General features: G+C 43.4%; 1 protein-coding gene across 3 annotated transcripts in view; it reads left to right on the top strand.

Annotated features, from left to right (window-relative positions):
• The window catches only part of LOC134159118 (metalloprotease TIKI1-like), an 83,283-nt gene extending 67,816 nt beyond the window's left edge, over window positions 1-15,467 (top strand). For 2 of the 3 annotated variants that reach the window (XM_062609733.1, XM_062609731.1), the window contains 3 exons: window positions 2,225-2,315; window positions 7,511-7,786; window positions 12,497-15,467. In XM_062609733.1, the coding sequence (XP_062465717.1) occupies window positions 2,225-2,315; window positions 7,511-7,786; window positions 12,497-12,677 (548 nt within the window). In that variant the 3' untranslated portion in view covers window positions 12,678-15,467. The remainder of the gene's footprint in view (window positions 1-2,224; window positions 2,316-7,510; window positions 7,787-12,496) is intronic. The other variant, XM_062609732.1, reaches the window with a different exon arrangement.
• Window positions 15,468-15,783: the final 316 nt, after the last annotated feature.

Here is a 15,783-nt window from a genome sequence, read left to right as displayed (position 1 = left end):
ATCAAATTAAAAGGAAGATTAAGGCCCAGCTTCAGGAAATCACTCAAGCAGGCTGACTGAAATGGGATTCATCCATATGCTACAGTAATTTCCCACACACCAGTCTAAATCACTGCTCTGAACAAGCGTAACTGAAGATTGATGGTAGATAGTATGTTTGGTGATGTGATATGAGCAGCTATTCAGTAGCTCACTCTTGAAATGTGTGAGACTGTAAGCTCTTTAACCTGCCATGAAGAAAATTATTTTGCCACTATAGATTGCTTATCTTTGTCTTGTTCCTTTCAGCCTGAAAGTCTTGGATTAGGAAAATATTAGTTTAGAGCCTTGGCTTTTCATTGCTGAGGTTGGCACTGAGCTCATCCAACATTGCTCACATGAGACGGGTACCTAATATGAGCTTGCTGTATACACTGCCCCTATCCTCATTAATAGAGATGCACTTTTAGAAAAGTCTAAGCTGTCTTACCTCATCCTTGTTTACAAGGATTGGATCACCTTTGGGAATCACCCCTTTCTCTACTATCTAGAAGCAGGGGAGGAAGAGTGAATCCCCATTCCCTTTGCACATACATTTTCTCTTTGTAAAAGGTGGGAGATTAAATATATAGGGTCTGGCATCTTATATACCTTCTGTTGGCCTTCCAGTGGCTACTTTTACTTAGTTAAAATGTTTAATTACAGTCATTCCTGTTCCCTGATGCATCTGGTGGTTTTGCTGATATGAGCTAATTCTCAGTTAACTGATCTGGGCCTCAACCATTGGCAAAACCAGATACCAACTGTATTAAGCCCACATAATGGCACATTAGCTTTACTCTTTCTGAAGGCAAAAAGGCAGAGGAGCTGTAGGAAAATCAGTTACTGGGTGAGAAAATGTGGTACTCAGTGAGCATGCATTGCAGTGTTTGGTTGAAAAGTTTCATTTGAGCTGGATTGTTTGCATTCTTAGGATCTCAGGGAACCTTCATCTTGATAAAAGTCTATGCTCAAATGACACCATCCAACTGTGATGCTTTAAGCTGGTAGTTCATAAGCCCTTGGTGTTATGGCATGAGAAACTGGAAATTTGTGCTCCAATTCATTGAATCTATTTTGGAGTGAGAAATCATAAATCTGGTACAGCGCCCTGTTAATCTCATCACTATTGGACTTCCCTTTCTATCTCCTTGCTACTTGGATCATTCTGGTGTTTTGATTGCATGTACTTACGAAGAATATTAACAAAAACCAAGTTTTTTTCCTGAAGTTATTTATCAGTTTTAGAACTGCTTACATCTAGAGAAGCAAGGGAGCTCTCTAATAAGACAATTTCTCAAAGCTTAATTTTAATTAATTTAGGCTAGTTAATGAACAAATGTTTTCAAGAAAGCTAAATCTATGAGGAACTGTACAAGGCTTCTGTTGTCCATCTGCTTCTCAGCAGCCTTGTTTAATAAGGTATCAGAGTGATGGTGGAAGTCAGTGAGCATGCAGATCACTGTGCAGAGCATACAGTTCTCTAGGAATAACTCCTGCACCCTTTGAGTAATCATTTACTCACTATGATACTGAATTATGGGCTGACCAGCCACCATTTCTGAAAATGAAGCAGAGACATAAATCAGAGAATTGGGGCAGGCGTAAGCTAGGTTAAGTCCACTCAAAAATGTTGTCAACACAACTGAAGTGATGTTTCTGTCCCTGATGGCTTATACAAATGAATGAAAGGGGTTGATCTAATTCATTGGCTTTCAGAGCTATTTTCCAGTCTCTGCAGTTGGATGTTTCTTAATAACTTAAAAATTGTTAATGATGCTGACTGACATCTCAGTTCATTTACGATGCCAGAGTATGTTAAAATGATGCATTCATTGTGGTCAGATTCTGATCTGGTTTGCACCACTACCAGTTGTAGACCCTGTGCTGCTCCTGAACAGGTGTCTCTCAACTTAATTTCTTATTGCCCCAAGAAATTGAAAATGGCCAGGTAATCCAACAGCTTGTGGGACCAGAGTAATTTTAGTCACATCTGCATTTAGAGAGGCAGAATGTGGTAATTGAAGTGACCTTGGGCAAGCTAAGCAATCATTTGTTAGAGATCTTGTGTTTCTGGTGCGTGTTGGTCACCACACTACCTGTCCTGAGTGTGGCAAGCCTCCAATGATGAGGAAGGACTTTGTTGTTCTTCTCTCTCTTTCCATGTGCTCACTGAGTTCTGATGTCATTTTTCTCTTAAATGCAGGTCACTTCATGGGCAACAACACAGTGATTGATGTTTTGAGGAGAGAAGGGTACGAGGTAGAGCACACTCCAGCTGGACAAGCCATCAACAAGTAATACATTCTTTTATCTAGTGAGCAGCCATTGGGAGGGTGGGTAAACAATCATGAAGAGGTAATGGCAGCTGGAACTATCCCTAACAATGAGCTGGGCTCTGTCTTTCCTCCCCAGCAGTTTGCTTTTCTCTTCCATGAGGCAGTTTGGAAACAGGATTTTATTTGTTTTGGGTTTGGTTTTTTGGTGTTTTTTTTTGTAGGATTTTTTTTTTTCTTTTGGTTGTTTTTTATATTGTTATGTTGGGCTTTATTTATAAAATAAAAATATTTTTGCGCTGTTCGTTTTTAACTATTAAAAAAGCAACCATAGAGTATGCATGTTTGGTTTGTCGTATCTGGATAGTGTCTTATACCATATAGGGTTCCAACCTCCTCCTTCCTTCCTTTTAAGTGTTTAACTGCCCTGCATTTTAACACTTCCATTCTTTTACAGTGCTATTTTTGATTCTTTCTAGTTTCTCTCAGCCTGGAATCTGACTGACCAGAATCCAACCCAGCCTCTTTGCAAGCTGTCCCCATGACTGATTGCTCTCATGTCCCCTGCTCTCTTCTGTATTATTAAGCCAAGAGACTTGCTGTTCTGGTTCATCTTGCAGCTGTCTTTTGGGATACACCCTTTCTCTTTTTATCTCTCACTGGGTGCCTTTATCCATCTCCATGGTTTCAGTAACTACAGAATGCTAAATAATCTCCTCCATGCTCTGCCGAGAATTATATGTCCTCTAGACTTACCGCTTCCTGTACTTCTTGCCACCATCCTAGGGTCTGCAATCCTTGTCTCCCCTTCTCCAGACTCTTGCCAAACACGTGTTCTTGTGTCTCTGGATACCGGCGCTCTTTCTCATATTCACTGCTAAAAGACCACAATGAAAACAATGTTTTGTCCCAGATATGGTACTCTTCCGCTTTTATCCTCTTTGCCAGGAATCAGGCAGGCTATCCCTCACTGCTTACATCTCCATCCCTTACATCTTCATCCCTTATGTCTGCCTACATCTAAATGCCTTACATCTTCATCTGTTACTCTCAACCACATTTCTGATACGGGACTCTCAGGTAGGATGATCACCCTTTGTGCATAGTTCTTATTCTGTGGTACAAAATAATAACAGATGTTTTTCTCATACTCTGGTTACTTCACCTTTCTCTTTGTACCACGTTTGCTGTTTTTTTTCAGACCAGGAGATTGAAACTCTGGCAAGTCATGTTTTGGTATGATTCTTGACATGGACATACATCATTAACTTTCTGTGCACTGAAACAAACTGAGCCAAGACTCATCCTCAGGAGCACATGAATGCAACTCCTAACGCTGTTGCCACCAATGGGCAGGTAGTTTGACATGGAGAAACTCCATATGCTTAAGCACAAGACTTCATTGTCCTTAACACTTAAGTCACATTAGACAATCCAGTGTAACAGTATTTATATGATAATCAAAAAACTGACTGCATTGAAACTTTTGTGGTACTGTTTTTTATCACCCAGAACGTTCATAGCTTAGGTATTCCTAAAAACAGCCATAGCAGCTTTTTGAAGCTTAAAGGAAGATAGATTAAGATGTACTTGAGAATAAAGAAAATCCAACATTGATCTGTAAAGGTATAACTGTAAGGAAATCAAGAGCAGACAACTGTGGAAAGGAGGGCTAGATCTCACTCATCAGGGAGACAGGTGTCAGTGGGTAGTTTGGAACCCAAGTGGTTTGGCACTGACTGGTTTGGTACCCAGTTTTCTAACCACATCATGGGTGTTCATTGTTAGGCCAGTGACTCTTGTGCCTTGAAAACCCACAGTTTGATATTGGTTGTATCTCAAACATTTCATTAGGGCTACTGGACAGAACATCTTTCCTGGAGTCTTTTAAAGCTGAGTGAAAAAGCTAAATAAGATGGCAGTTTAGTGTTTTCTTTGGGAAAAGGTGTTTATGTTTCAGGATTACGTGAAAAGAGATTTAAAAATATGAAACAAGTTTCAAGAAAAATGTGAGTTCTAAAGGAGAAGAGCATTTGAGGTGAGGGAAAACCTGTAGAGAAGAGTATGTCTGAGTCTTGGGGTTTGGATGATGGGTTTCACTTCATTGCTATACTGGGCTTGTAGGAACAAATACCAGGCCAGTGTGTTCAATAAAACCATATCCAGCTACTGGCCTAGATAGCGGTGCTGCAGTCGGTCCCGTCAGTGCCTATCTACTATTTCACAGGACAAAATTAAGAGAAGAATGAACTGGAAGTGGTTGAACTGAGAGCATTCAAGTGGCTGTTTTACTGTCAGATACAGTAGCTGAGTAGTCCTGAAACAAGAGCATTAAGAAGTCTGCAGTTGTCTCCCTTCCCTGCAACATGACATTGTGCAATAGCAGCACAGTTCGCAGCTTCATGTACTCTGGCTAGACCCAAAGATCCTTGTGAGGCATCGTTTGCATCTGTGAACGCAGAAAGATGAGAGATCATTATGCATATTTTTCTGTAACAGGAAAACTGTTGGGTGCAGTCACACAATTCCACCTGCAGATACAACTGCTGAGGTGTCCTGCTTATATGCAGGGGAAGGGGATTAGTGCTGGTAGTGGCGTGTGGAGTTTGAGGACTTTTTCTTTGTGGTGTCACCAAAGCAAGGAAGGTGAAAGAGGTGCTCCAACCATACAGTAGCACAAAGGACAGTTTATAAATAGTGCCACAAGTTCAGTCAAGCTCCTACTGTCTTATTTTGGGCTTTAACTGTTGTTCCTGATTTTAGAATGCATATATATATTATAAAATATTCATCACATAATCACAGTTGTAATTAAGGTGCTTCCTGACTCCTCGCTTAGCTGCTGTGCTGGAAGAGGGAATTGGCCTTGGGGACGAAGGATGTACTTTTGCATCTCTGTGCCTTTCACTGTCAGTCCCTGGAAGAATTGCCTGCAGGAAGTGTTACAAAGGAGGTTATGCATATGACTGTCTGTTATTAATCGTGTTTTGAGATTGCAGGAGTCAGAATAAAGGACTGGCCATGCAGCTTGGAGATAATCTTGGCTGTGCCTTTGGCAATGTTGAGCTCCAGCATGGTATCGCCATGGGTTTGCTAGGGGAGGCTGCAGGCAGCAAGGCAGTCTTATCTACAGAAGAGGGCTGGTGACCATTCAGTGACTTTCACAGTTAAGGAACAGGCACAGTGAAGAGAAACAGGGGAAAAGGGAAACATAAGCAGAGGACCTTCAGAAAAATCGAATCAGGTCACTGGAGACAACTGGCAGGGGGGTCACTGTGTAAGGCCATTAAAGGGGGTGATGTGAAAATGTTGTGCAGGAGAGCCAAAGGGTCATGACACTTCAGAGATGAGAGTGAGAGTGAGAATCACAAGGATTTTGAAAGTGATCGATAGCCCAAGACCCATTCTGTGCCAGTCTCTGTCACATAAAGTGTACTGCATGATCAACTTGTGATTTTCCTTGCAGGAAATAAGATAAAATCCTCTTCATTTTCCATCTACTCTCTCCTTCATATTCCAGTCTACAACTTCATTTTTTCTTCAGGTTGGGCCCTCTTTATTCTCTACCAAAGAGACAGGCCCACAGTGGTGGCCTAGCTTGAAAACTGCATCCTCAATGAAACATGCCTCTTTCTCAACTTCCTCATTTCTATGCCATTGCAAGGGAGAAAGGAAGTATGCTGTGGTTCAGGGAAGATTTCACTGAGAGAAACCAGGTTTCTGCACAGCACTGTGTGGTCCTCTGTTACCTTTCTGTTAGCTCTCTGTTACCTCTGAATTTCAACCCAAGCCAGTCTCCAATTTTATCTTGTTACAGAAGACTCCTGCATCTCTTCTCTTCGTGAAGTAGCCATAAAGATCAGTTAGGTATTTGTACCATGCCAGGAGTCGATAAGAGACTGCAGCCTACCTTCCTGGGAGCATAGATGAGGAGATGTTGCTTGCTCCAAATATAAGGGAACAGAGCTTGAGTAATCAGGGTGGAACAAATTATTTTTTTTTTTCAGTACATCACCTTTGCATGAAACTGGGTAAGAATAGCCCTTAGAGCTTTTTCTGGGCTCAACAGTGGTCCTTTGGGCTTCCAAGATTTGCTTTGTGAGAGAGTTCATGCATGCACATAGATTCACAACAGTATCTTGCTGGAGCTGCTTTGAAATCTGGATAATGCTGCCAGTCTAATACAGGATCTGTGCAGCTAGAAACCCGGAGTCCTGACTCCTACTCCTTATACTTGCTATGTGTGCAAAGCTTACTTCTTCATTGTGAACAGAGAGAGAGCTGCAATTGCTCAGCCTCCTCCCCTCCATATGGACCTCCATACTTGACTGATGTACCCCTTTAAAGCCACCATTTCATACTTCTTGTTCTGCTCACCTGAGTGGCAAAATAGCATTATCTCCTTTTGCAGATCATCATGGAGACAGTAAATACCTAGACTAGAAGTCAATGCCACAATAGTGAGTTGACCTCTGGTCTTTTATGTGTCAGACATACCTCCTCACCCAGTGTTTTATAAAGGCTATGCGTTGGCTGCTCTGTACCATCTGGCTTCATGAAAGAAAAGGTGAGAGAATGGTGAACTTGACATTGCCACAGCTAATCTGCTGCAGACTACATGGCCCAAAGGGTTGCTTAGTGGTGTATTGAGGCATTTTATTCAAAGACCGTAATTTGAAGATGCATTTCTGCAGTCATGAGCACTCTGCAGACTAGCTCATTACTTTCCTTCTCCACTAGTGGGAGCTGTTGATCTAGGACTCGCTCCTTCAGCTGGGGTGCCTTAGTTGTCCTGTCCCTGCACCTTTCTCATGCTCTGGGCAGGAATTGCTGAAAGGAGTAATCTGGTCTCTATTCTGCAGTACATCAGACTAGAGGAGTCTAGTCTTGACCTTCTCTGACTTTAAGGGCGATTTCTTTCTTCGTTCTTTCTAGATACGCAAGGTTATTCTCAAAAGTTATTCCAGCCTGAGCCAGACTGCAGTCTTTTCTCAGTTCCAGATTACCTCTTTTCCAGAGCTTTTTTCATTAAAGAGCACTATTTTGATCAGAAAATTGGCTCAAAGACGATGGGGCAGGAATACAAGGCAGAGAAATAAGCATCCAGCCAATGTCAGGGAGAAACACCTGGTTTATATGTGCCTTGATGGTATCTGTACCAGGATTCTGCCTCAAAAGCACTTTCAAATATTGTCTGTGTTCCCTCTTTCTTCCAGCAGAAAACCCACCAAAACCTTGTTAGCCTTTTCATCATCATCGCTGGCACATGGTCCCTACGTTGTGTCCCAGGAGCTCCCACTGCCACTGCATCCCCAGAAGGAGGAGGAGGAGGAGGAAGAAGAGCAAGAAGAGCTGCTGCCTCACCTGCTGCTCCCTGATGGTATTGATGTGCTGGAGAAGGTAGACAGGAAGTACAAAAAGAAGAGGAAGCAGCAGCAGAAGAAGCAAAGATTGAGACAGTTTAACGACCTCTGGGTTCGCCTAGAGGAAAGGTAGCTGATGGCTGGGAAGGGAGGAGGGTTTGTCATACAAACTGGACTTTACTTAGACTGCTTAATCCAGTATGTCAAGCTTCTGCAAAGGCTAGATATATGCTGAAGGCTGGGTCTGACCTTCTCCCTCACTATGGTGCTGCAGAAAAAATATGGATTCAGTCAGAGATCAATATGATCACACAAAAGCCGTTTATTGCAAAGCCTTAACTCCTTACATACTATTTCTTACATGCACTTACAGTGATTTGGTATATTATGATTGGATACATGTCTTGAAGACCCTTAGTGACTAACATATAATTGGTTAAGCACAGGTGTGAGAACTTGACCTCAAAAGCTTGCCAACAGTCCACAGTTCTCATAAGTCAGTGAATTCCAGCTTCTTCTTATCTTGCTTGCTCAAGCTTCCTCAGGCCTCTCATGGCCTTGCTGTATCTTCCGGGATTATTCAGAGTTCATGTACCAAATATCCATTCTCCTGTAAGATCACTGCCTCCACACTGTGGTTCTTGCTGAAATATTTACTCAAGGCTGTTTGTGCTTTTAGTAACAAAATAGCTTCTTCTGCGTTAGGTTAGGTTTCTGAAAAATTAGGCATAATACAAATGGAAGTCTTGTCTGCGCCACTTTGCATTTAGAATTGAGGGATTGTGAGCATATGGTGGTCCTCTTTATCACAGAAGGCTGTGTTCAGCAGAAGATGGTACATACCAAAGCCTTTGACCTTTATCCAAGAGCTGCTGAGTATGTGGAAAATGTCATACCTGGCATATATGCTCCTTGCATTTGGACAGTATTTATGCAGTATTTACAGTCTCTGTGTTCTTCCAGTCTCTAAAAATTATGCAAGCCCCATGGCATTACTGAAGATCTGGAAAGGGGGATGGCAACCTAATGGATGATGGAGTTAATATAAAAATGGAGTGTGTTGTGAGGCAAAGGTTCACACAAACTCCCTTGTTATCATCTAGAAGAGCTTACTCACCTTCAAGAACTACAGCAGCCTGCAAAAAAAGCCAACTTGTTCCTTAGTAGTTATAGTAGCTATAGGCATGTGGCTGAAGGTGTACTTTAATGGTGACCTCCTGTCAGATAACACACAGGCCTGAGTCTGCTGTCTTTTGTACTTTGTCCCTCTGTGTTTCTGCCACACTCAGGTTGAAAGCATTTTATTTTTTGGTACTGTGACTAACCAGACAGGTCAGGATGATGAAGAAGAGCCTGCAGTTCTTGAAATTAAGCCTCTACATTCCCTTTTTTTTTTTTTTGACTCTGAAGAATATTTCTTCCTGCTCCCCAAGACACTGAGTATATATCTGAGTTCTCCTATGCCTCTTTTGTCATGTTGCTGGGTCACAGCTGTACCACTAGTTTGAGTAATATGTTGCCCAGGTTGGCTCCAAGCAGTTGCAGCAGCTGTTCTGTTCCAAGCATTCAGACATTTTAGACCAAACTCACCTTCTTCTTTAATAGAGTATTTTTTTGCCCTGTCTCTGCTCCTCCTTCCAGCCTGAGTGTGAGTAGTTTGGAGAGAAAGGGAAACAATGCACACGGGGGTTTGCATGCACCTACACAGAGTTCAAGATTTACTAGTACAACAAACACAAATATCAGATTTGGTTTTGTCTTTTAGTGTATCATTTACCTTACAGTTCACAAAAGCTGTTTGTGAACTATTTTTTGGGTGTCTGTTGACAGTCTGTTGAGTTGAAATGCTAAGGGATGATCTGGAGTCTTTATGATCCCAAGCTCCCATCATGCATGCGGTATGACACATGCAGTTTTTCACACACAGATGTTCTCATGAAGGTCAGGGAAGTCAGTGAGCATCCTAATGTGAGATATGCATGCACTTGCAGCACCAGTGCCTTCAGAAGAAGAGGCAAGTTGGGAGGATGTGCTACTGTGGCTAAGCTGGAGGTACATTAGGGGTACATACTGAATTGCAGCCACTGCAATGCAATAGTGAGATAAAAGCAAAGCTGGTGACAGCTCGGAAGACTACTGCCTAAATATGGGAGCACCAAATGCTTCCTTAGCTACGGAAGTGTGGGCTTGATGATCAGGTAGTGAGGTGGATCAAGAACTGTTTGGAAGGAAGAAGGCAGAGAGTTGTGGTCAGTGGGGCAGAATCTAGCTGGAGGTCTGTGACTAGTGGAGTCCCTCAGGGGTCGGTGCTGGGGCCAGTGCTGTTTAATATTTTCATCAATGACCTGGATGAGGGAACTGAGTGTACCCTCAGCAAGTTCGCTGATGATACTAAACTGGGAGGAGGGGCTGACACACCAGAGGGCTGTGTTGCCATTCAGCGAGACCTGGACAGGCTGGAGGGCGGAGAGGAACTTGATGAAATTCAACAAGTGTAGAGTCTTGCATCTGGGGAAGAACAACCCCATGTACCAGTACAGACTGGGGGCTGACCTGCTGGACAGTAGTGAAGGGGAAAGGGACCTGGGGGTCCTGGTGGATAGGAGGATGACCATGAGCCAGCAATGTGCCCTTGTGGCCAAGAAGGCCAATGGCATCCTAGGGTGCATTAGAAAGGGTGTGGTTAGTAGGTCAAGAGAGGTTCTCCTCCCCCTCTACTCTGCCTTGGTGGGGCCACATCTGGATTATTGTGTCCAGTTCTGGGCCCCTCAGTTCAAGAAGGACAGGGAATTGCTTGAAAGAGTCCAGCGCAGAGCTACAAAGATGATTAAGGGAATGGAACGTCTCTCTTATGAGGAGAGGCTGAGGGAGCTGGGTCTCTTTAGCTTGGAGAAGAGGAGACTGAGGGGTGACCTCATCAATGTTTACAAATATGTAAAGGGTGAGTGTCAGGATGATGGAGCTAGTTTTTTTTCAGTGATGTCCAGTGATAGGACAAGGGGCAATGGGTGTAAACTGGAGCATAGGAGGTTCCATGTGAACATCAGGAAAAATTTCTTTACTGTGAGAGTGACAGATCACTGGAACAGGTTGCCCAGGGGGGTTGTGGAGTCTCCTACGTTGGAGATATTCAAGGGCCGCCTGGACAAGTTCCTATGTGATGTACGCTAGGTTACCCTGCTCTTGCAGGAGGGTTGGACTAGATGATCTTTTGAGGTCCCTTCCAACCCTTGGGATTCTGGGATTCTGGGATTCTTTGCTTTTGTCGTGAGCAGTGGCTGTCATCCACGCACGGTCCCCACCCGTGTCTGTAACGAAGGGGGGAATCGCGCCCCTCCGGTCCTTGCCGTGCCTCTGCGGTCTGCCTAGTCATCAGTGGGCTGAGCTGACAGCCCCACCCCGTGGCACAGCCGCGACATGTCACCACTGAAACGGCGCAGGCTCACACGTTGTGCGGGGCTCGTCTCACCGGCAGCCTCAGCCATTGCGCTGCGCATCGCCCGGGCCGCCCACCTACCAGGTTTCTTATGCGTGGGCCATTCTGTGAGGCCGGCAATGTGAAAAGCACTGCGCAAGTGATTTCATACAGTCTTGCAGTGGGCTTGGCAGCGTTGCTTTGATTACATGCATCAGCTGTCAGCTGTGTTTCTTTGATGTGCTGCCAGCTGGCTTCTCTTCAGTTATTGTTCAAACCTTCTGTGGGGCCTTTGGGTATGGAAGGGTAAGCGTTTTAATAAAAGATACTAATTGCCTTCAATTCAAGTAATCAAAGCATTTTTGTTTAATGCAGATGGCCAGAATAAAGCAAGAAAAGGGAGTGGGTGGAGGAGAAATGACTCTACTTTTCTATCTGGCAGGTAGATTTGCTTTTAATTTTGGCCAGATTTGTCTTCTGGCTCACACAGCACCATGAGGCCCTGGGGTGTATGTCAGCCTCATAGCTGTGAGGTCAAGCATGGCTTTCAATGCTTTGCCAAAGAGAGCAACACCTTTGTGGTATCTGACCCTTTTGACTCCTGACCTGCCATGGTGTGGGAGCTTCCTCAGTTCAGGACAGTTGGCATTAGCATCCTGGAGCATACAAATTTCTCTCCTCCATCATGTTTTGCCATAATGGGAGTTCAGCATCATGTAGGCTCTGGCTCAGTTCCTGTTCATCACCACCTCAGAGTGCTCAACACTGGGAGCTACTCTGGGATGTTGTGATCTTTTCCCAGTGACTCTAGAATACATTTCTGGAAACGGCTCTTTCTCTCCTTAAAGCATGTCATGCAACCCCCTTGTAATACCTGACCTGTTGAAGGGAATATGCAGTACAGGATGTAGTTTGGTCCATGCTAATATGCACATACTGAAGCATGGCTGGGGAAGATGGATTGATTCAGCTGAAAGCAGGTGCCTTACTCTTCCTGTGCTCAGCAAATGTCGCTGCAGTGACACTCCTCTGCAACAAAGCTTTTTTGGTTCTTACTTAGTTTCTGTGTAGCTGTAAGGTGCTAGGAATACAGCTGTCTTGACTGGCTGTGTGGGAGCAGTGGGGAGGCTGGCTGGGTGGACCTGAGTCCGGCCTCCTAAATCTCTTCCTTGCTCTCCCTCGAGACTGCTTTGCAGTTCATCTGGGCACCCTAATCCACGTGGGCTGAAGTGAGGGCTGCCCACACATGTAAGGAAGGGATGAGGCAGCACTCTGTCATTTGGAAACATAGTCCTACTATGAGAGACTGTTCCTAGCAGCCCAGAAAACAGAAAGTAGGGCACAGAGGCTGAACACCTCCTGCTCTCCGGGCATTAGGCAGCTGTGGGCTGAGTCTGGACTGACGTTCTTTTCTTGTCTTGCAGTGACACCAACCCTCCTCCCCGCATCCGCATCATTAATGGCTACATCACGGTTGAACCCCAGCCCCGGGGCCACGGACGGTCCAGTCATGCTCATGCGGACACTGGCAGCACTTATGAGCTCTCCTGTTCTCTCTTCCTTACACTACTGACTTTGACTTTGCATATGATAAGGCTCCATTGAAACATAGGGAGAGTCAAGCTGCAGGGCTCTGCAGCTTGCAGCAAAAAAGAAACTTATGTGAAAAACAAACCAAACCAAACAAAAATAGAAGACTCTGAGTGGGACACCTGTTCTTTGGGTGTTCTTAAACTGTCTCCTTTTCCTGAGTCTGGATCATTAACACTATTAACTGGTTTGACCTGCCCAATACAGGAGAAGATATTTTAATAAAAGTGTTATTTATCCTTCTCTTACAGAAGAATGATTTCATGTTATCCCATAATCCTTTGGGGAGATTATAATGTTGCTATAACATAGCTGTTGTTTAGCTGTGTGAGCCCAACTAAATTACACTTTTTTCACCTTCAGTGCCTTGTAAAATGATTTACATACCACTAACTTGTTTATTAGAACAGAATATTTTGGTCATATGAGTGCAGCTGGGAAAGAGAGGTTAGTATTTTATGTCTCTACTGGTAATGCTTGTAATTCTTGCTTGTTAGGGCTCCAGATCATTGCATATAGAGGTTCATGACAACACCTTCTACAATAGAATAAAACAGTAAAGACTTGTTAACAGAATATTTCTGCTGTCTGTTTGGTGCTGTTGTAAGATGGGTACACCTGAACTTCCAGTAGCCAGACAAGTCTCGTAAGCACGAACTAATGCACATTTAAGAAAAACAAATAGCCTGGGGAACTTCACAGTCATAATGTTGGACACTTTCAAAGTAAGTTCTCAAGAGGTGGTTTGAGAAGCCCAGATGCAGGTTTTCACTCGCTTTCTAATATATTGTTATTTTATAGCTGGATTCACTTTTGGGGGAGAAAGGGCTTTCTTTTCCTTAGTTGCAAAGATGCACTGCAGGCCTGACAAACTGAGCACATACATGTGTATTTACCAGGGCATCTGAGAGGGCCACCAAACACACTAGCATCAGAGTGTGTTCTGCCAGTTTCTAGCCTATGCGTTGTATTGCTTCTCCCTCGCTTCCCCCTGTGTAAAATAGCTGTTGTGTAAAGTAGCCCCAGGCTGACTTTTCCCTGTGTTCTCTCTTCCATGGCTTCTCCTGAGCTTTGCCTCTGTGAGGGGAGCTGAGTTGAGTGGAACAGCCACCAAAGTTTTTGTTAGGTTGGCATGAGGGAATAGTAATTATAAACCACTCACAAATAACAAGAGATCCAAAGAAGCACTATGGATAATTCAGTTCTGGCAGTGTAGCTAATTTTGCAGCCTGTTTCCAAGTGTCTGACTGTGTCAGAGAAATAGAGATGTCCTGGAACTGATGGGTTGTGTGCCTACAGAGGCTGCATCCTGGGAGTCTTTCTGCAAAGTAATAAAATTCTGTCAAGGTATTTTTGAGGGTCGCAGGGGCCTGGTTTGATACCAGTGAACTAAATTAGAGGTTCCTACCCTTCACTTCCAGACCAGTCATTGGTGATTGGTCCTGAGACACCAAAGTCTTGAAACTGTAACTGCTACAGAGAGCAGCTGCACATGCTACTCAGCTGTTTGCAGTGACCACTGGAGAGTGCTAGATTTGTGTCCAGTTGTTTCTTCCTAATTCCAGAACAAGGAGAGTTTGCCAGAATTGAAACAGCCAGAGGATCCATCCTGATGCCCAAGGTCTTCCCAGGTACCACCCTTCTCTGGGCCACAAAGCATCAGGAAAACAAGCATTCCCATCATGTGCCTGGAAGACTTCACTGTCCCTCTATCTGTCCCTCCTAAGCAGCTACAGTAGCTTTTGGTGCCTCACAACTGGGATTGTCAGGCATGTAATGAGTAACAGAGTTGATTCAGAATGCACTGTGAAGGTGCAGATACTTCTTCAGTGCAAGGGCTGAAACTTGTGTGTTGTTTCTTGTCCTAGGTGCCTCCACATCCTTGAAGTGCTGTAACAAAGCGTTCCTTGTTATAGCTGAACATCCTGTTCTCCCTTTTCCTTTCCTTTGTACTTCCTAATTAGTCTGTGCACTTTGCTGTTCCCCTCCTTGCTTGAATTGTTTTCATAAATCATGTCTCCAATGTTCTCAGTGAACAGATCTGTTTTGAAGTGATTGGGACTCTTGCCATGGGTTTGTTTTGGTCAAGATTTCTATTTCTCTGTTGGGAAGCCTGATATTTGTGAAGTTATTAGCTGAAATTAAAAACCTACTCACTTCAAAATATGCTGGTTTGATAATATAATTTCACACACCCTCTGGATTAAATTGTGATGTTGGAGGATATAGGGTTATAACCATCACCGATGTTCAGCCATGTGTTGTGAATTCTTGTGGATGTTTGTTGCTTGACTCATCTTGATTAATGGACTACTGTGTTATGACATATCTGCTTTTTAATTATTATATGTACATAGGTAGGAAAAAAAGGCCTTTTCATCTGGAAAAGGGCTTCTTCATAAATTCCTGCTTCCTGAGATAGTCAGCACTTGCACTTTATTTCTGTTTGCTGGTGAAATGGACCAGGTGTTAGACACTATTTATTTTGAGCTTCATTGACCTTCCAGCAGCTACCTCCTGCAATTTCACAGCTTTTCCTTTCTGTTCCTGGTATCTTTAACTCGTTGAAGTTTTATTTTATGACGTGATATTTGGTTTGCAACAGAGATTTCTTGTGACGGATTGCAGGAGGCGTGACTTCTCCTAGTGTGCTTTCATACACAACAATGTGGTCTTATCTGTCACAGCTTTTCTGTGAACTGTGAATGCTCCACAGAGAGCTGATGATCCAGTGCTGGTTTACTTCCAAACCCTTTCAGATTAGGATGTGAAAAATAAAATTACCGAAATAAAAAAAAAAAAACAAAAAAAAAGTCTGGTTCTTCTGGTAAGAGTCTAAAAATGTCTACATGCCTCCTAAGCAATAATTACAACAATATGAGAGGGGCTGCATAAACTGCACTCTAAACTCTGATATGTCTTAAGGACCTTGCAGAGTTTTGCTATTTTAAAGGTGCAGTAATATGAAAGAACACAGATTAATAAAAAAAAAAATAAAAAAAAACTTGCTTAGTAATTCATATTTCTTTCTTTTCACCTTGAAACTTTGGAAAGAGGGTTTGGGTGTTGGGTTTTTTTTCTGGTTTTAACCATTCATATATCAAAATCATACTTTTAACAG

The sequence above is a fragment of the Pezoporus occidentalis genome, unplaced genomic scaffold (assembly GCF_034315485.1).
Source record: "Pezoporus occidentalis ecotype Australia unplaced genomic scaffold, CSIRO_AGI_Poc_V1 ctg140, whole genome shotgun sequence".
NCBI classification, from domain to species: domain Eukaryota; kingdom Metazoa; phylum Chordata; class Aves; order Psittaciformes; family Psittacidae; genus Pezoporus; species Pezoporus occidentalis.
Note: the sequence above shows the minus strand (reverse complement) of the source record. Positions and strands in the feature narration are given on the sequence as shown.